This window comes from Epinephelus fuscoguttatus, linkage group LG20, assembly GCF_011397635.1.
Source record: "Epinephelus fuscoguttatus linkage group LG20, E.fuscoguttatus.final_Chr_v1".
In the NCBI taxonomy this organism is placed as follows: Eukaryota; Metazoa; Chordata; class Actinopteri; order Perciformes; family Serranidae; genus Epinephelus; species Epinephelus fuscoguttatus.
The window spans coordinates 335,274-351,235 of NC_064771.1; the positions used below are offsets into that span (position 1 = coordinate 335,274).

The 15,962-nt window shown below is 42.4% G+C and overlaps 1 protein-coding gene across 1 annotated transcript in view; it reads left to right on the top strand.

Annotated features, from left to right (window-relative positions):
- The first annotated feature begins 1,260 nt into the window (after window positions 1-1,260).
- Window positions 1,261-15,962, top strand: part of LOC125880997 (glucagon-like peptide 2 receptor) — a 63,710-nt gene continuing 49,008 nt past the window's right edge. The window contains exons 1-5 of the mRNA XM_049563894.1: window positions 1,261-1,810; window positions 3,826-3,934; window positions 5,906-6,010; window positions 6,994-7,115; window positions 7,258-7,364. Of these exons, the coding sequence (XP_049419851.1) occupies window positions 1,715-1,810; window positions 3,826-3,934; window positions 5,906-6,010; window positions 6,994-7,115; window positions 7,258-7,364 (539 nt within the window). The 5' untranslated portion in view covers window positions 1,261-1,714. The remainder of the gene's footprint in view (window positions 1,811-3,825; window positions 3,935-5,905; window positions 6,011-6,993; window positions 7,116-7,257; window positions 7,365-15,962) is intronic.

Genomic DNA, 15,962 nt, shown 5'->3' on the forward strand with positions numbered 1-15,962 from the left:
ACACATGCTCAGTGTCTGCGGGGGGTACAAGCTGCACATGGGTGCAAATAATTTTGGGAAATCCTCCTTCTCGTGGCTGGCTCCAAATCTACTCTGAGTTCCTCCAACAGCTCCAAAATGGCAATGCTGGATAGGCAATATGTATTAATGAATGTTTATTAGCAAAATTGCTTTCAGGTTTGATAAATCACTTTGCGTGTGCTAAATTAATATATTTACATTTTCTCCTCCCAGCACACGCACAATTGCGGGCAAATGCCCCATATTGCATATTCATTGCAGCAAACGTACTAACTGGATGCAGACACGCTATTTTGCACCTTTGAAAGATGCAACCCTTAGTGCGCACTGTTAGTAAATCAGTTTGTACATTTTTTTGCATGTGCAATGAGTTTGCACACGTTTTTATACACACAAACCTTTAGTAGATCCGGCCCTTAAAGTACTAAAAGTACAGTAAATATTGGACTTACATTCGATGTACTCGTGCATGTTCATGTTGCTAATGTGTGCTGGACATGTTCACACGTTGCCAGCACATTAGCTATATTAACTTCTACAACCACATGGTGATCAGAAGTCAGATGCAGATTTTTTTAGCACCGCAGATGGACCAAAACATTATTCTACTTTAAAAACAAATTTAAAAAAAAGCAGCCAACTAATAGCTGTGAATATTGTCACACTACCATTCACTGTGAACAATCTGTTCAATGACATTGTCTGGCCAGAAATATATAGAGACAGGCAATATGCAGGGTGCAAGGCTTTTGCAGGCAGCTTTGGCTTCCTGCTCTCCCATTTACTTTCTTGTGTTTGGCCTCTGTGCTGATTGTTTACATTAGGTCCCCATTAGTGTCAGAAATGTTGGGTGATGCTCAGTTACTGTGTGAGATAGCTAAACAGAAGGGAGGGGTCAGTGTCTTCCATTTCTGTCTACTGTCCAGGTGGTAGTTGCTAGTTTGTGTGTGTGTGTGTGTGTGTGTGTGTGTGTGTGTGTGTGTGTGAGTGCATGTGAATGGAGCCTATGAGGCATTTTGATGTAGTATTTAAGTGTATATGATCATAATGACTATTGGTATGTTAGACATAGCCAGTGTGGCTATTTGTGTTATCAGTTTCCCGATACAACAAAGTTAGTCCAGTTATGTAGCTGGCTCTCCTCAGGCCTTATCTTGATTGGCTGGGGGAGGACAGGGTGGGAGAGGCAATCTCTCTGTGAGGATCCACAGGCGCTCTCAGTTGTGCTGTGTCCATAAGTACAGACCACTCCACCTCCTTTACAGCCTGAGAGGTCTTCATGGACAGAAAGACTGGAACTGCAGCCATCTATCAACAGGAGGTAACTGTTCGGCAAAACACAGACAGTTTATTGGAAGGACCATAAAGTAACTTGGAAAATTGTCGAAAAGATGAAGATTTTGAGGAATTAAAGGAAACTTAGGGAAATTGTGGGAAACCATCTACGGCAAGCGTCCCGGGCTGGAGAACAATTTCTCTTCTTGCAAACCATCCTCGAAATTCATCCAACAAATTCTGAATACTATGGAGCTACCTGGTGTGGCCAGGCAAGGAGAGCCATGCTGAGTGGACTTAAAAACGAGGATAAAACGAGGATGAGTGAAAGGCCTTGTGAGTGCATGGCTAAGGCATGAGGAGGCAAATCACCAAAAAAAACAGAAACCTGCTGCTTTTAATGTAAACACGCAGCACCATGCCAACCTTGCTGCCAACCTGGTACAAGAGGACCCAAACCACAGCAGGACACACACCCCTGCTCTTACTCTTCTTTGTTATCTTAAACCACCAGGTAAATTAATACTTAACATTCACATGCATGCACACACACATTAGGCCTTTCAATGAATGCTCATTCAAGTCTTATGTAGCTTGGATTTTACAGTGAGTCACAGTTAAACTTGGTGCTGTCTAATAGAGAATGCCACATGGTCTAAAGTCCCTAAATCTTAAACATTTAATTTGAATTCAGTATTTTTTCTCATCAGAACTCACCAGAGCATTCTCCATCTGACTGACTGTATGAGGTAATATAGGGCAATGTATTTCTAATGAAAGGAAGCAAAGACCCAGATGACAGATGACTATTGAGAAATAAACAAACAAATTTTTCTTTAATTAGTCTTTTTTCCATATGGAATTTGGGCTGCAAGAGGTCCCATTGCTTATAAGCATGTTCTGCAATGCCTGCTTCTTAAATCATTGCCTTAAAGAGGCAGTTCAGTGATTTGCTTGAGTGACAACTCAAAATTGTGTTTTTTTTACATGGAATAAAGGAAAGTAGCAGAGAAAGGAACACATAAAAGACAATTAAATCACAGTACTTAGAAACTGTATGCACATTCGCTTTCTCTTTATTATATACAGTGAATTATCGATTGAATTAAGAGTCTGTGGCTGGATTTGAAGCAGGTCTAGTCTCATGAGAGACAGCAGCTATTGTCTTCTTTCCGTCACTGAAAGTACCACTCTGGACATGAACAGAGCTTTAGTGACTTAAAGCATCCTCTGTCAGCCCACTCATACAAGAAATCTACGTGACGGGTGGCGGATGAGCCCCCAGGCAGCCAAACATATACACACAGAGGTTGCAGAGTTCAGCTGCTTCCTCACTGGGATGTGAACCTCAGGAGCGTTGAGCAGACAAAGGAAAGCCACTGTTTCTGGTCCTCACACTGAATTAAAAATGACAGAGATGGTAGCTGTGGTCTGAAGTTTTCTTTCTAAATAAAGAAAATGCTAACTTGTTTCAATAATGACAGCAAATTAAGGAAGACCCATTAGTCATGGCTGAGCCGTTAATAATATAAAAAGATGTTAACAACAGTAGGGACACACCCATAGGCTGACATATACAGTAGAATGAAGACAGAAGTGTGTTTGCATCGGGCAGGCATGACACTAAAAAAAAAAACAACAACAGGATGATAACTTGCTTGTAATTTCAGATTACACACAGTTGAAAATGTCCCCTTTGAGCGTGAAGGTGGTGCTTATCAAATACTCCCACCAAGGGGGTGAATACAAGTACTGCAACATCCACTGCTCACCACATCCACCCAGAGGCTGCACATACAGTGTAATGGGCTGCATCATAAAATGTTTTTTATTAATTTGAGTAAACCAGATCAAATATATCATTAAACTAATTTTATAAAGTTTAAACTGTCATCCTCATTTCATACATTATGTTATCAGAATCATTATTAAGTTATGGCCGTGGCTATAATCTCATTACTTCAAATATGAGTTGACTGATCTTAAAATTATGATTATTATTACCTGTTAGCATACTTCCCAGCATGCATTGTACTGGGGCTGAAAGTCCCCTTTCTTTCAATGAAGGCTTTTTCAGCATCTTTGTATACACAAGTCTCAAATGACTCACATATATCTGAATGAAACCAATATAAACCTGTATGAAGTATTGCACAATATTCCTTTCCAAGGAACTAAACAGGTAAAAGGAGGGTGAATATTGGACAGATATTTGTGTAGTGGTTGCTGTGCGTCTGCTGGATATGAAAATAGACTGTTTGTTAACTTGTTGATTGTAACAGCTCTGTAAGTTGAAAATATGCCGGTGTGTTTTTGATAAAAGTGTAAAAATTGTGAGCTATAATACAGCTGGTACAGCGTGGAAGGCTGTATTCCAGTAGCTACATATTCATCTTTAGGCCAGATTGGAAAATGAAATTATTAATACAATGATCGCTGTTTTGTAGGATTAATTTAATCTTTCGTGATCAATTTAATGCCAGCATTCTTTTCATGTTAATGAAATAATAACCTTTCTGTCATTTTTAGATTCACATGCAGGTAACAGGCTCAGTGCTTGAGAGTCTGATAGCTAAACGGACTGAATACTGGGAGAGCTGCAACACAACACTGGCAACGAGCACACTCTCAGAAACTGGTGAGCCTCTAGTGTTATAAAGGAACTGTAAAACTTCAATTAAAAGCCTTGTCCCAATTAAACACCCAGGGCCCTATTTGGATGGTCTAAAGCGGACGGCGGAGGGCGCATAATCTATGTCACAAGTGTCATTGCTATTTAGATGCAGGCGCAGTTGTCATTTTCACGCCCTGTGCCCTCATCGTCTAACTAGCCAATGAACTTGCGCTTCCCTGGGTGTGTTGGTCTCAAAATGAGGAGTGGTCAGGCGCAGTCATGGCGCGTTGCTAGTTAGATGGCGTAAAAAGCAAATGCGCCAGTGACCAACAAAAACCTGGTCTAAAGTCAATGGCGCAGTATTTCGCTGTTAAACAAGTTAGTAATATGCGTCTCTAGGTGGGTGCACAACGCGCGTGCACTCTGCTCAGACACACATGGAGCAGCCACGCATATGCAAAAGATAACAAATAAAAATTTGATTACAATGTGAAAGGTTATTATTGTGCACATTAAAATATTTATCAAAAACACGTCTCAATGGTAAGTCATTAATCAGAATGATCTCATTGCAGTAATAATGATCATCATAATCCGGGAGGTTCAAACTCGCAGTGTCCGAATATACGGAACTGGAGCAGACCTCCACGGGCTGATGATACATAGCCTGTAAAATGACCTTGTCTTTCCCAGTTGAATTTTGATAATTTTGGCATGTAAATCACAAAATCAAAGATGTGAAAACGTTTGATAAACTTTATTTTGACATAAGCACAGCAATAACCAGCTTCTGTGAACTAAAAACGTAAACTTATAGCCCTACAAGTACAAATGTACATGTAAAAAAAAAAGCTTTTAGAACATAAAACTGAAGATCATCTTGTCAGGAGGAGGAGGAGGAGGAGGAGGAGGAGGAGGATGACCCCAGCTCCGCAGCCAGCGCGCAGCCAGACCAGACGGGCCCGGGTGCAGCCACGGGACCAGCTGTACCTGCACCTTCAGGTGGGGGGGTTCAGGATGCTGAAGAGGGAGCTGGGCTCTCTGACCTCCCGGGTTGTTTCTCTCGTGCACGCGCGCTTTCTCTTTCTCTCTTGCAGTCTCACTGTTTCTTTTCTTTTGGCTTTTCTAAGATGACAGATGCTGAATATATACTCCCTATCTGATGCTGTGGCTATTTGTGGTTGGTTGAGAGGGATGTGAACTTTGTTAGTTTGCTGTTGTGTTAATCAAATCAGGTTGGGTTTCCATTACGCGTGCCAAACGTGCCAAACGTGCCAAATGGTGCCAATCCCCTTTGATCTGACATCAGATGTGACGGGACAGTCGATATAGAGATACATTTATCGTCTCCTCAGCTGTAAAACGCTCACTCTTTCCAGTTGGTAGGTCCGCCATCTAACTAGCTCTCCACCATGCGCTCCAATCGAGCCTCTTTTAAAGGGAATGAAAGGTGACACTCTGATTGGCTTATTGAATGATACACCCAAAACACACCCATGACTAATTCACAGAGTAAGTCCAACCCTTTTAGACTCTCCGCCATGGTGCACAGTCTGAAAACGTGCTGTCTAACTAGCAAGTGACTGGGACACGCCCATGCGCTGCACGCCTGGCGCTTTGCGTTCTAGACCATCTAAATAGGGCCCCCAGTCTCATTTACTAGCCCGGTATGGCTACACATTTTGACAAATAAAGGCCTGTCTCAATTAGAAGCCTGGTCTGGTTGCCAAGTAGTTCATTTTTATGTAAGTTTTTTGGATGTATAAATCTGGATTGTTGGCATGCTACCACCTAACATTAGTTAGGTGTTTAGATCGCACATACAAATATAAACATTAAACTTTTGTCAATATGGACATGCTACATATAATTTTCTTGGTTCAGTTCATTTTACTGAAACCATGAGTACCAGAGAAGACTGTAATTCATTTAGAATTTCCAATTTTCTTGATTATTATTACCTTTGTGAAAACTTTGATTGTTCTTGCTTTACAGGAATCTACTGTAAAGGAATGTTTGACATGTTTGTCTGTTGGCCCCATTCATCTCCCGGGAATGTGTCAGTCCCCTGTCCTTCTTACTTACCATGGATCAGCAAGGGTAATGTTATGTTTTACCACTTCACCTCAGAAACAACTAATGTATGAGGTCTCAAATTTGAAAAAAAAACAAAAACAAAAAAAAAAAAAAAAATTGAAGAAGCTTTGACTTTTTACATGAATGGCTCCTTGTAGGAGTCAATCACAAGACATACTGATGTATGAACCTGCTAAATGATCCAGTGTTTAACAGAGCTGTTTAAACATTTAATTGCACTAACATTTAATTGTTATTCTTCAAATATGAAACAGTAGTCTGCCATTTGCCATGGTAACAGCAACTATTGAGCAGAGCTGAATTCAGTCTGCGTCCTCTTACTGATTTTGAACCCTAATGGGGGGCAATGTCGGTCAGTAAGACAACCAGTAGGTTGACATTTGTTGAAAGGCACAGGCAATTATGTTCCCCAGGGTGAATTAGAATCACTGTGGTAATCATTATTTAAATCTAGTGCCATCGTCTAGTGAGGATTTTAATTTGCCTAATACCATGGTTAATGACCAAGTACCTGCAAATACATGTAACTGTAAGTAAATTGACATAATGACATTAGCATTTAGCTCAGAACAGCAGACACTCCAAATGGAACAGACTGATTACTTGAAATTCTTGAATAACTTCAGTAAATCAAAACTACCAAGAGTTAGCAGCCAATGACGGTAGAAACAATCACTAAATGAGGTTTTTCAACAATTGTGAATATTCGCAAGCACAAGAGGTCCTTGGGCATACAAACACAATTGTGCACAAAACATATGAGGCTGGTTCAGTAGTTTAGGAGGTTACCTGCATTGAATCTCCACTAAGGCCTGGCGGAGAGAATGAAGTTTTAATCACCCTACAAGAAATGGCTATACTCATCCAATTTGTGATTTAGCTGCAATATAATGTAACAAACAACAAGAATGATATCTTTCCTCTCATGTGACTGCAGTGACAGAAGAAACCATGCAAATAACAATGTGTCTTTCACTTACCTGCAGAGGTCTCCAGGAGGGCACACCGTGAATGCTTGGAAAATGGAAGGTGGCGACAGAGGGAGAATTCTACTGAGCCCTGGAGGGATGACTCAGAATGTAAAGAGGACCATTACTTCAAAGACAAGGTACGGAGAAGAGTGCAAAATACAATCTCTGCTCCCCCTAAGTGTTGGAGCTGAAAACACCTCCTTTTATTAGAAACATCTGAAGAGGTGTTGTTATTTCCTCCATCATACTTTATGTGTGTGCCTATGTATGTGTGCGCAGGAGAAGGAATTGCTTCGCCAGACAGCCCTCAGAGTCATCTCTGTCATTGGCTATTCCCTGTCCCTGTTCTCTCTCACACTGGCTACTCTTCTGATGGGCATGTTAAGGTCAGTGGAAGGTGGTGATGATTGTTATACAATCAAATAATATATTTTGTGTGGAGAAACAGCAGATAAAGGATAGTTCTGCTGTATTAAAAGTTCAATATTATTTGCAAATTTTTGGTCCTCATTTCTCTCAATTATGATAGCATTGCTCAGCAAAGTAATTACTGAGATCTGAAAAATGGTGGCAACAACATCTGACAGGTCAACAGATTAGAGCTGTTAGGTGACTGGAGGTGGCTGATGTAGTGTGAGCCTGAAGTTTTACTTCCAGTTCACACGTTATCATCATCTTGCTATCATGTTTGATTTGTATAGTAATACCACCCAAACACACCAACTAAGTCCATGGGTTCATGTTGACAATGATCCCTCACTGCATAAGAAACAGTTTGTGCGCATATACTAGGGCAAGAACATTGGGTCAAACAGGAAGTCGGTCTGTAAACTGTGGGAATAATGTTATGGTTTGTCTTAATAATCTCAATAGAGATTTATTTAAATTCTGTCTTATGTCTTATGACTGTTTCCTTACCCCTACTGGGTTTTAGTAATGTCACCATGCTCCCAGATTTTCGGAATTAAATTGATGAATAAAATGTAGCAATAAAACTTATGGTCAAAACTACTGAGACCTACGTTGTGATAACTGGAATGAGCCCTTGGGATTTGTACCTGTTTTTAAGGTGTTACATTAGATGCTTATTGACCAAATCAAATATGGTATTGGTAGCTAAAAATTGTTCAATTTGCCACAGTAATGAAAAAGAACAAAAATACTCATTTCATATTGGCAACTTAAAGGTGCCTATATGCACCTTTCTTTTAAAATAAAATTGCCAGTATTTGTAAATGTATTTAATTATTTTGAAAAATTCTGTATATAACTTCATACATGTATTATTCTTTGTTTTATTACTAATGGGTGAACAGGTTGCCAACAGACAGCAAACACCAACCACAACACAGAGTCTACATGTGCTGTGGTTACATATATGTTATAGTGGCAGGGGGTCTGCACCTGGACTGCCTTCTCCATAACCCCAAGCAAAGAGGTTATAATGCCAAGAGGCAACACTAACATTCTTTTTGCACAACAGCCACAAGAGGGTGCACTTACAGCATTGCTGCCATTTTGGATGAAATGGTGCTCCTGTTAAAGCTACTCTTACCTTTCTTGCATTTCACACAGGGGCGAAAATCCCATTTCATAGTTGGGGGGGACAATAAACAGTAAAATTTTAGAGAATAATTCCAGGGGGGGGACAAGGAAAAAAAGCTGTAGCCTGTCTTTTATACAGCAATTTGACGTTTTAATCTTCTCTCTATCTCTCCAACAGGCAGAGTGAATGTCTATACTAACTAAACTAAAACTACAACTAAACATTTCCTGCAATTAAACTGGTAAAGTGGTTTATAAACAGTGTGCTGTGAGATCTGCCGCTGCGCACCTCATAACCGTGCCTTATAGTCGCGCGTAATGACCGCTCCTCGTCTGCACATCTTTGATGTTTGTCTCACTGACAGGAGGAGAGCCTACAGACAGGTACCCATCACTAAACTCTGAGCTTAATCATTAGCTTTTAGCTTAGCAGCACTCGTAATTGAGGAGGCTATTGAACAATGCAGGAGAAATGTTGCAGACAGTTTATATTATCAGCCTGGGCCTGGGGCTTGTTGTAACAGTAAATGGGATGTGTTGTAACTTGTGTAAGTTAAACTGTGTCTGTGTGAGTGAACATCTTACCCTGCGATGCACGATGTGGACAGCGGTTCCAGCCACACACTGCTACTGCTGCCAAGCAGCCCCGCCCGTTGGAAAGAGTGTGGGGTATAACACTACTAGGAATAGGAGGGGGGGACTAAATCTTTTAAGATTTAAATAGCACCGCTTACATTGTGCTTTTAATAAATACTACTGCATTGTTCAAAAATTATTAATTGTGTCTCAAATGATTCTAGGGGGGTACAGCTTTACTGAAGGGGGAGTCATGTCGCCCCTGTCCCCCCCGGGTTTTCCGCCCCTGATTTCACACAGCACTTTGAAAAAATTATACAACTCCCACCTCCCTCCAAACTCCCATCCCCCTCCTCCTGCAACTCCACCTCCCTCCAAAGGCCTACTCCCCCCTCCTCCATTACGTCCTCATTATGTCTATGATAGATGTAGGTGTTGGCAAGGTAATGTTAGATACACGGAAGAAGAGAGTGAGGGTAAGACGCCAACAGAACAGTAGAAGAGAAGAGGAGTAAAACAAGCTGCTGATTGCTAATGTTAGCCATTAGCAACTGGATGCTGTGTTGTCATATAGCGTTATATGTTATATTAGAAGCAAACTAAACATAACGTTACCTTTCCTGGACAGTCAAACGCAACCCTGGAGTTTTGGAACTTATCCGGGATCAGTGATGACTGATGAGTTTTATGATATAACGTAAATGCTAACGTTAGATAGTGCTGGTGACTGGCAACAAACAAGAAAGATAATACAGAGGCTCAGGCTACGTTAGGCTACAGGAGACTAATCGTCAGCAACTGGATGCTGTGTTGTCATATATAACGTTATAGCCTATGTTACATTAGAGGCAAACTAAAAATACCTGTCCAGCAGAAACTCTGCGACCGTCTCGTCCCTTTTTAGCTCAGGATGAAGCTGCATCAGTCTTCGCCATTGTTTGAACGCAGAGCCAATGTTGACCAGAGTTTTGGCCCTTCCAGCATGGAGTTTTCTCTCTTAGTGTGAGCTTTTTCTGCTATATTCTTTCTTTTGCCAACTGATTTCCCTGTTGAAGTGGCAGGAGGTGGAAGCGGTGGTCTGCATTTGTCTGCCATTGTTAGGGAAGGTTTATATCCACAAGCATCCCTGTTACTAGCCTACTTGTTGTCTCACATTTGGTCCGAATGAGTTTTCTTAGAACCATATGAGAATAGTATAATTATGAGTTTTTATGTCTGGTGGAATTCACTTACATTTTAGTGTGCCATCAGCTTATTAATAGCATTTTAACCTAAACAAAGAAAAGTGTAAAATTTCCAGAAAGGTAAGTGTCGTTTTAATATCAGAGTAAAAGCATAAAGCAACAGGTATATCCGTAATGAAATAAACACAGGCGGTTTCCCTCAATTAACCACTGAAATGATCAGAGTAGGCATTCAGTGCTGGCCTTTCACTGGTTTCAATTATTAACAAAAAGATGGAATATATTTTATATATCCTTTACCAAATCCTTTAACAAACTACAGGCTTTAGCATAGACCTCAATATAGGTAAAAGTCAGACTTAGACTGCATTTGCCTCAAAGAGACCAAAGGGTCAAAAAATTGCAAGAAATATTTTTTTCAGTTCAAAATACAGCTGACAAATGTCTGTGACCCTTCCTCTCCTCCTTCAATCAATAACAGTATCAGTTTACGCTCACAGCACATTAACTGGGTGAAAGATACACAGACACATCATCATTTTGTCATAAAATAATCCTCTCCATTTCTCATCTATTCAACCCAGAAAACGAACTAAATAATAAATTAAACAGCCTGTGGAGACGAAGGCTGACTGTTGTGTCGCCTTATGTCGCTTGTGTTTCAGTTTCAAGTTGCACTTGAGCACACCACAGAGACTACAGCCAATGGCCAATGAGCACATATGCTCAGTGCCTATGTGAGAGGGAATAACTCCATAGCAGCAGACAGCGGCCGTCTAAATTTGTCATTCAGAAAGGAAAACCAGAAAACCAACAGGATGGATTCAAGATGCTAGTTAGCCAGTTAACAACACAACTGTATCTTGAAAGAACAAATGGTATTTACCGTATGCTAAAATAACACGATACCATTCTGAGAGCTCGATGGGTAAAAAATTTTAATTTTAATTTTAAGTAATATAAAATATTTTTTTTGTTCTCACACCCTATTGATATTAGCCCTACATTTACTTTCCTCACTCCTGTTTATCTTCTCGTGCACTGAGCTGACCTGCCAGTCAGAGTGATTTCATTTACCTATGTGCTCCACCACCAATTCAATATGTTGATTCAGCCAAAAAAAAAAAAAGCCAACAAGGGTCGACTAGTGCAGACAGTGCCTGAGTGGGGCGACAGACACTTAACAACAGCCCGACATTGACTATCGGCCAACTGTTGGCGTGCTGTGTCAGGGCCATAAGAAATGAGCTGTTTGTTTTGGTGTTAACTCTCACTCCTGTGTTGTTTGCTTGTTGCATTGGATCATGGTGTGAATATATATAGAAAAAATGTTATTTATGGTGGAGGAAGAGTTATACATTTTCCCCCAGTCAATCAGCAGGCTCATGAAAAAGTATTTGTAACTTCCCTGACAAATGGCTTATGAGGAATAATGCAATGCAGTGTATGTTAGATAACTAAACTTAGCACAATAACCAAACTTTCTTTGTTGTAACAATGCTTCTTGGCAATAAATCTTTAAAACAAAAAATAAATCTGTGACACAGCCTTGATCTTATAGCGCTCTTCCTCCATCCTCATCCTTTACGGTTGGCCTTAGACCAGAACCGTGGCACCTCTCCCCATCCTAGCCCTGCTCTCCCTGCCTGGACTCTGCCAACGATCTCATGGTGTTGCAGCCTACTGACAGCACGGTCGACCTCAGTTTGAGCGTTCCACCTCCGGCTGGTAAGAACCTTGGCATTTGCATTCCTCACTGACTGGTCAGTGGACTCTCTTAGCTCAAGAACCAGCCTGGTCTTCTCTTGCATGTAGCCCAACCTGATGGACTGCAGTGGCAGCTGCAGAATGTTCTTCCCGAAGAGGCCCATTTCGGAGAGACACTGTGGCAGCCCCAGCCACTTTCAGATGAATGAGTTGGCTTTTCCATCCATCTTATGGATGAGGGGATCTCACTCATTTTCAGCGGGCACATCACCCTCCTGTAGAGTGTGAACTGGTAGCACCAGACCTTGTACTTCCCAGGGAGTTGGCTTTGATCTATTCTTGCTAGGCCGTCCGAGAGCTGCTTCATGACGGTTCTCCCCATCTGTTTGTCGGACAGTTCTGCAGTATCCTGTCTCCCCAGGCTTTAAATGGGTTGCTCAGACAGGAACGGGATTTTCTCTCCCTCAACGACAAAGATAGTGTTGTCGTTTTTAACTCCTCTTCTGAGAGACAGGCTACGGGATTTAGAGGGCTTGATCTTCATTCTTGCCCACGACATCAACTCATCCATCCTTTTCAGCAGTCTTGATGTACATGCTGCTGTCTGGAGGAGGCTGGTGACATAGTCCATATAGCCCCTCAGTGGGGGTAGCCTCTGACCAGAAGGTAGTTTGATCGCTCCAACCATCTGTCTTGCTCCTATGAGGATTATCTCAAAGGCTGCCACCAATAGGACTGGGGAGATGGCACACCCCATAGCGAATCCCACTTCTAGCTGGTGAAATCCTGGAGGGCAAAGCACATCTGCAGATCACTTAAAGGAATACTCCGACGATTTGGGAGTTATGCCCTTTCCTATCATTTTCATAGTGAGACAACATGATCGATATCTTTTTTGTGTCTGTATGTCCAGTGGCTGGGTCTCAGCGGTTAGCGTTGCGGCTTAGCTTAACAAATACAATTGAAGTCTATAGGGGGTCAGTAGCCTGCTCAGTAAAAGTGAACAAATAAACATTACAGAAACCCTGAAGCTGGCATTTCTGCTCATGCATTTAAAAAACATTAATTTGAAAAACAAGAGTCCTTTTTAGTCATTTTAGAAGAAGTTTGATACACAGAACTATAGTGTGTTTACATCCTGCGCTGTGATCCGTGGAGGGATACACCGGTGAGTAGGCACAGGTACAGACGTAGACTGTAAACAAAACTCAGTTGTTTATTTAGCTTAACGATATCTCTGGACTATAGTTGCTGCAATGGACGACTTTGAGCGCAATTTTGAAGAGTTTCTTGTAGCGGACACAGATCCAAAGCCATACCTGTTTGAGCCAGAGTATACAGATGAGGAACTCCAGGTGATGGATGGTGAGCGGGTGAGAAGAGAGGCTGAATCCTCTGAAGCGACGGAACAGCAAGGGGCCGAGGGGAGATGGAGGTCAGGGGAGGATTGGTGGTGTAGCTGCGGGGCTTGCCAACCTATGCCTACGGAGGTGGAATCATTTTGCACAGAATGGGATTTGGGATTTGGGAGTGAGTAATATCACTTTATAATGCATATTTACAGTGCCTTTTCATCTAGCCTTTAGGTTTGCCTTGAATGTTTTTGCAAGGTGCAATAATACATTTTCAAGGCATGATCGTCCGTGTCGTCTCTTTGTTTGCTTTTACTGAGTGACCTAGAACCTAGGGATACACCGGTGAACAACAGTTGCAGCTGGCTCTGGGACCCAGAGCTGCAGCTGTTGCTCGGTGTATCCCTCTGCACAGGGCGTAAACCCACTCTTGTTCTGTGTATCAAACTTCTTCAAAAATGACTAAAAAGGACTCTCGTTTTTTGAATTAATGTTTAAAACATGTTTATTTTAAATGCACGTGCAGAAATGCCAGTTTCAGGGTTTCTGTAACGTTTATTTGTTCACTTTTACCGAGCAGGGTACTGACCACCTATAGACTTCAATTATATTCGCTAAGCTAAGCCGCAACGCTAACCGCTGAGACCCAGCCACTGGACGTACAGACACAAAAAAGATATCGATCATGTTGTTTCAATATGAAAATGACAGAGAAATGGCATAACTCCCAAATCATCGGAGTATTCCTTTGAGTAACCTGCTACCAGGTTCTTGATACAGAAGGGCATGTAGAAGAACTCCATGGCGTAGCTGGTGTGGGACTGCTCCATACGCGTTGGCAAGGTCGTGTCAGATGAGATGCAGGTCTTCTCCTGTCTGGCCTTCTGGATCTGGTCCCAAATCAACGTAGAGTACTCTACACACCCTGGAAAGCCTGGGACTCCCACCGTGTGGCAGTTGGTGTTGATGTAGCCATTCTCTAGCAGGTAGGTGGTTATCCTTCTGGCCAGTACTGAGAAGAAGACCTTTCCTTCTACATTCAGTAGGGCGATGTTTCTGAACTGGCCCACGTCTTTTGGAGTTTGTTTCCTTTGGGATGAAGACCGCCAGGCAGTTCTCATTAGGTACCGCAGCAGCTCTAGTACCTTGGGACAGTTCTTATAGAGCTTGTAGAGGACTCCATTGGGGCCTGGTGCTGATAAGGACCTTGCCTTCTTCACGACTTGCCTGACTTCACTGAGCTTGGGGGGCTTGATGTTGAACTCAGCTGTCGGTGGTGCAGGCTGAAGCATGTACTCCTGTTGTTCCTAAAGGGACGTTCCTTAACGGATCACTGTACTGCCTCTTGGCGTGCTGTTCCAGTTGCTCCCTGATGGTTTCGAGTTGTCTTGCGTGCTTGAATGGATCCTTGAAGAAACTGGCTTGCGCTTTTTGCTTCCTTTTGTTGTGCTTTCGGATGCGTTCAGCTCTGCAAAACCTGGATAGCCTTTGCCTGACCTCCTCCCACAGGGCTTTCAGACCCTCCTTCTCTGCCTGCGTTGCCTTCCTCCAGTTCTTTGCACTAGTTGGAGGATTTCCTTCTCCCTCCTTCCCTTCTTTCTTAGGGTGGTCCTCTGTTTGGGGGTAACTTCCCCAAACCTGTCCTTGCAGGTCTGGTATGTGATGTCTCCAATCAGGTTAAGCGATTCATGCAATGATCCCTCAAGTGTCCGTGTCAGGTCCGTATCCAATGTGCGCCATGCCTCTGCGAGGAGGATAGAGTTCGGTCCCAGACTGTGGAGATATGGGATTGCCACTGGTTGCAGAATTTCATCTCGATATCTCTCTGCATTGAGATTGCCTCCAATAATGTCAAGCCTTGTTTTTCCAGTGAGGGAGATGCCACCCCACACCATTACACTGCTTCAACCAAAAGATGTTACTCTATCGGTGCAGCAATCAGCAAAGCGTTCTCTGTATCTTCTCCACATTTTGATCCAACACCAGCCAACACCAGCGCAAACAGCCCTGACAGTCAGTACGTTTACATGGACAGTTTAATTCCACTTTTAATCGGAATGAACGGCCATTCCGATTAAAAGTGGTCATGTAAACAGTCATTCCGATTGAAAAATGGTCATTCCGATTGAAAATTAAATCCGATTAAAGGGGGTGGTTTATTCCGTTTGTCATTCCGAATGAAAGAGTTTTGTGTGCATGTATACACTCATTCCTCTTTGAGTTCATTCCAGTCTTTCTGCGCATGCTCGTTTCCTTGCCTTTCTGGTGCGATGACATATATAGCGCACATAGCAACGGGCTGCATAGCAACGGGCTGAACTAGAGCAGTTGGACTCGTTGCACTCACCGGTTTCCATTCGCCACAGCACGGTCTTCTGCCTCCCTTCTCCTGCTCAACAGATGAAGCATTAGCAGAACAAGGTTGTTGTCGTACTGCTGCTTCAAGAATATAAGCAAAACACACCCGAAAAAGGCAGTAATAACGGCGTCGTCAAGCATCTTATTATCCGGAGCGAGGACCACAGTGTTTTCTTCTGGTAAACATAAACACGTAACATCCGCCCCGCCCCCTATCCAATCAGAAACCTTCCCTGCCCCAAACCTTGCGCAGACCTGAATA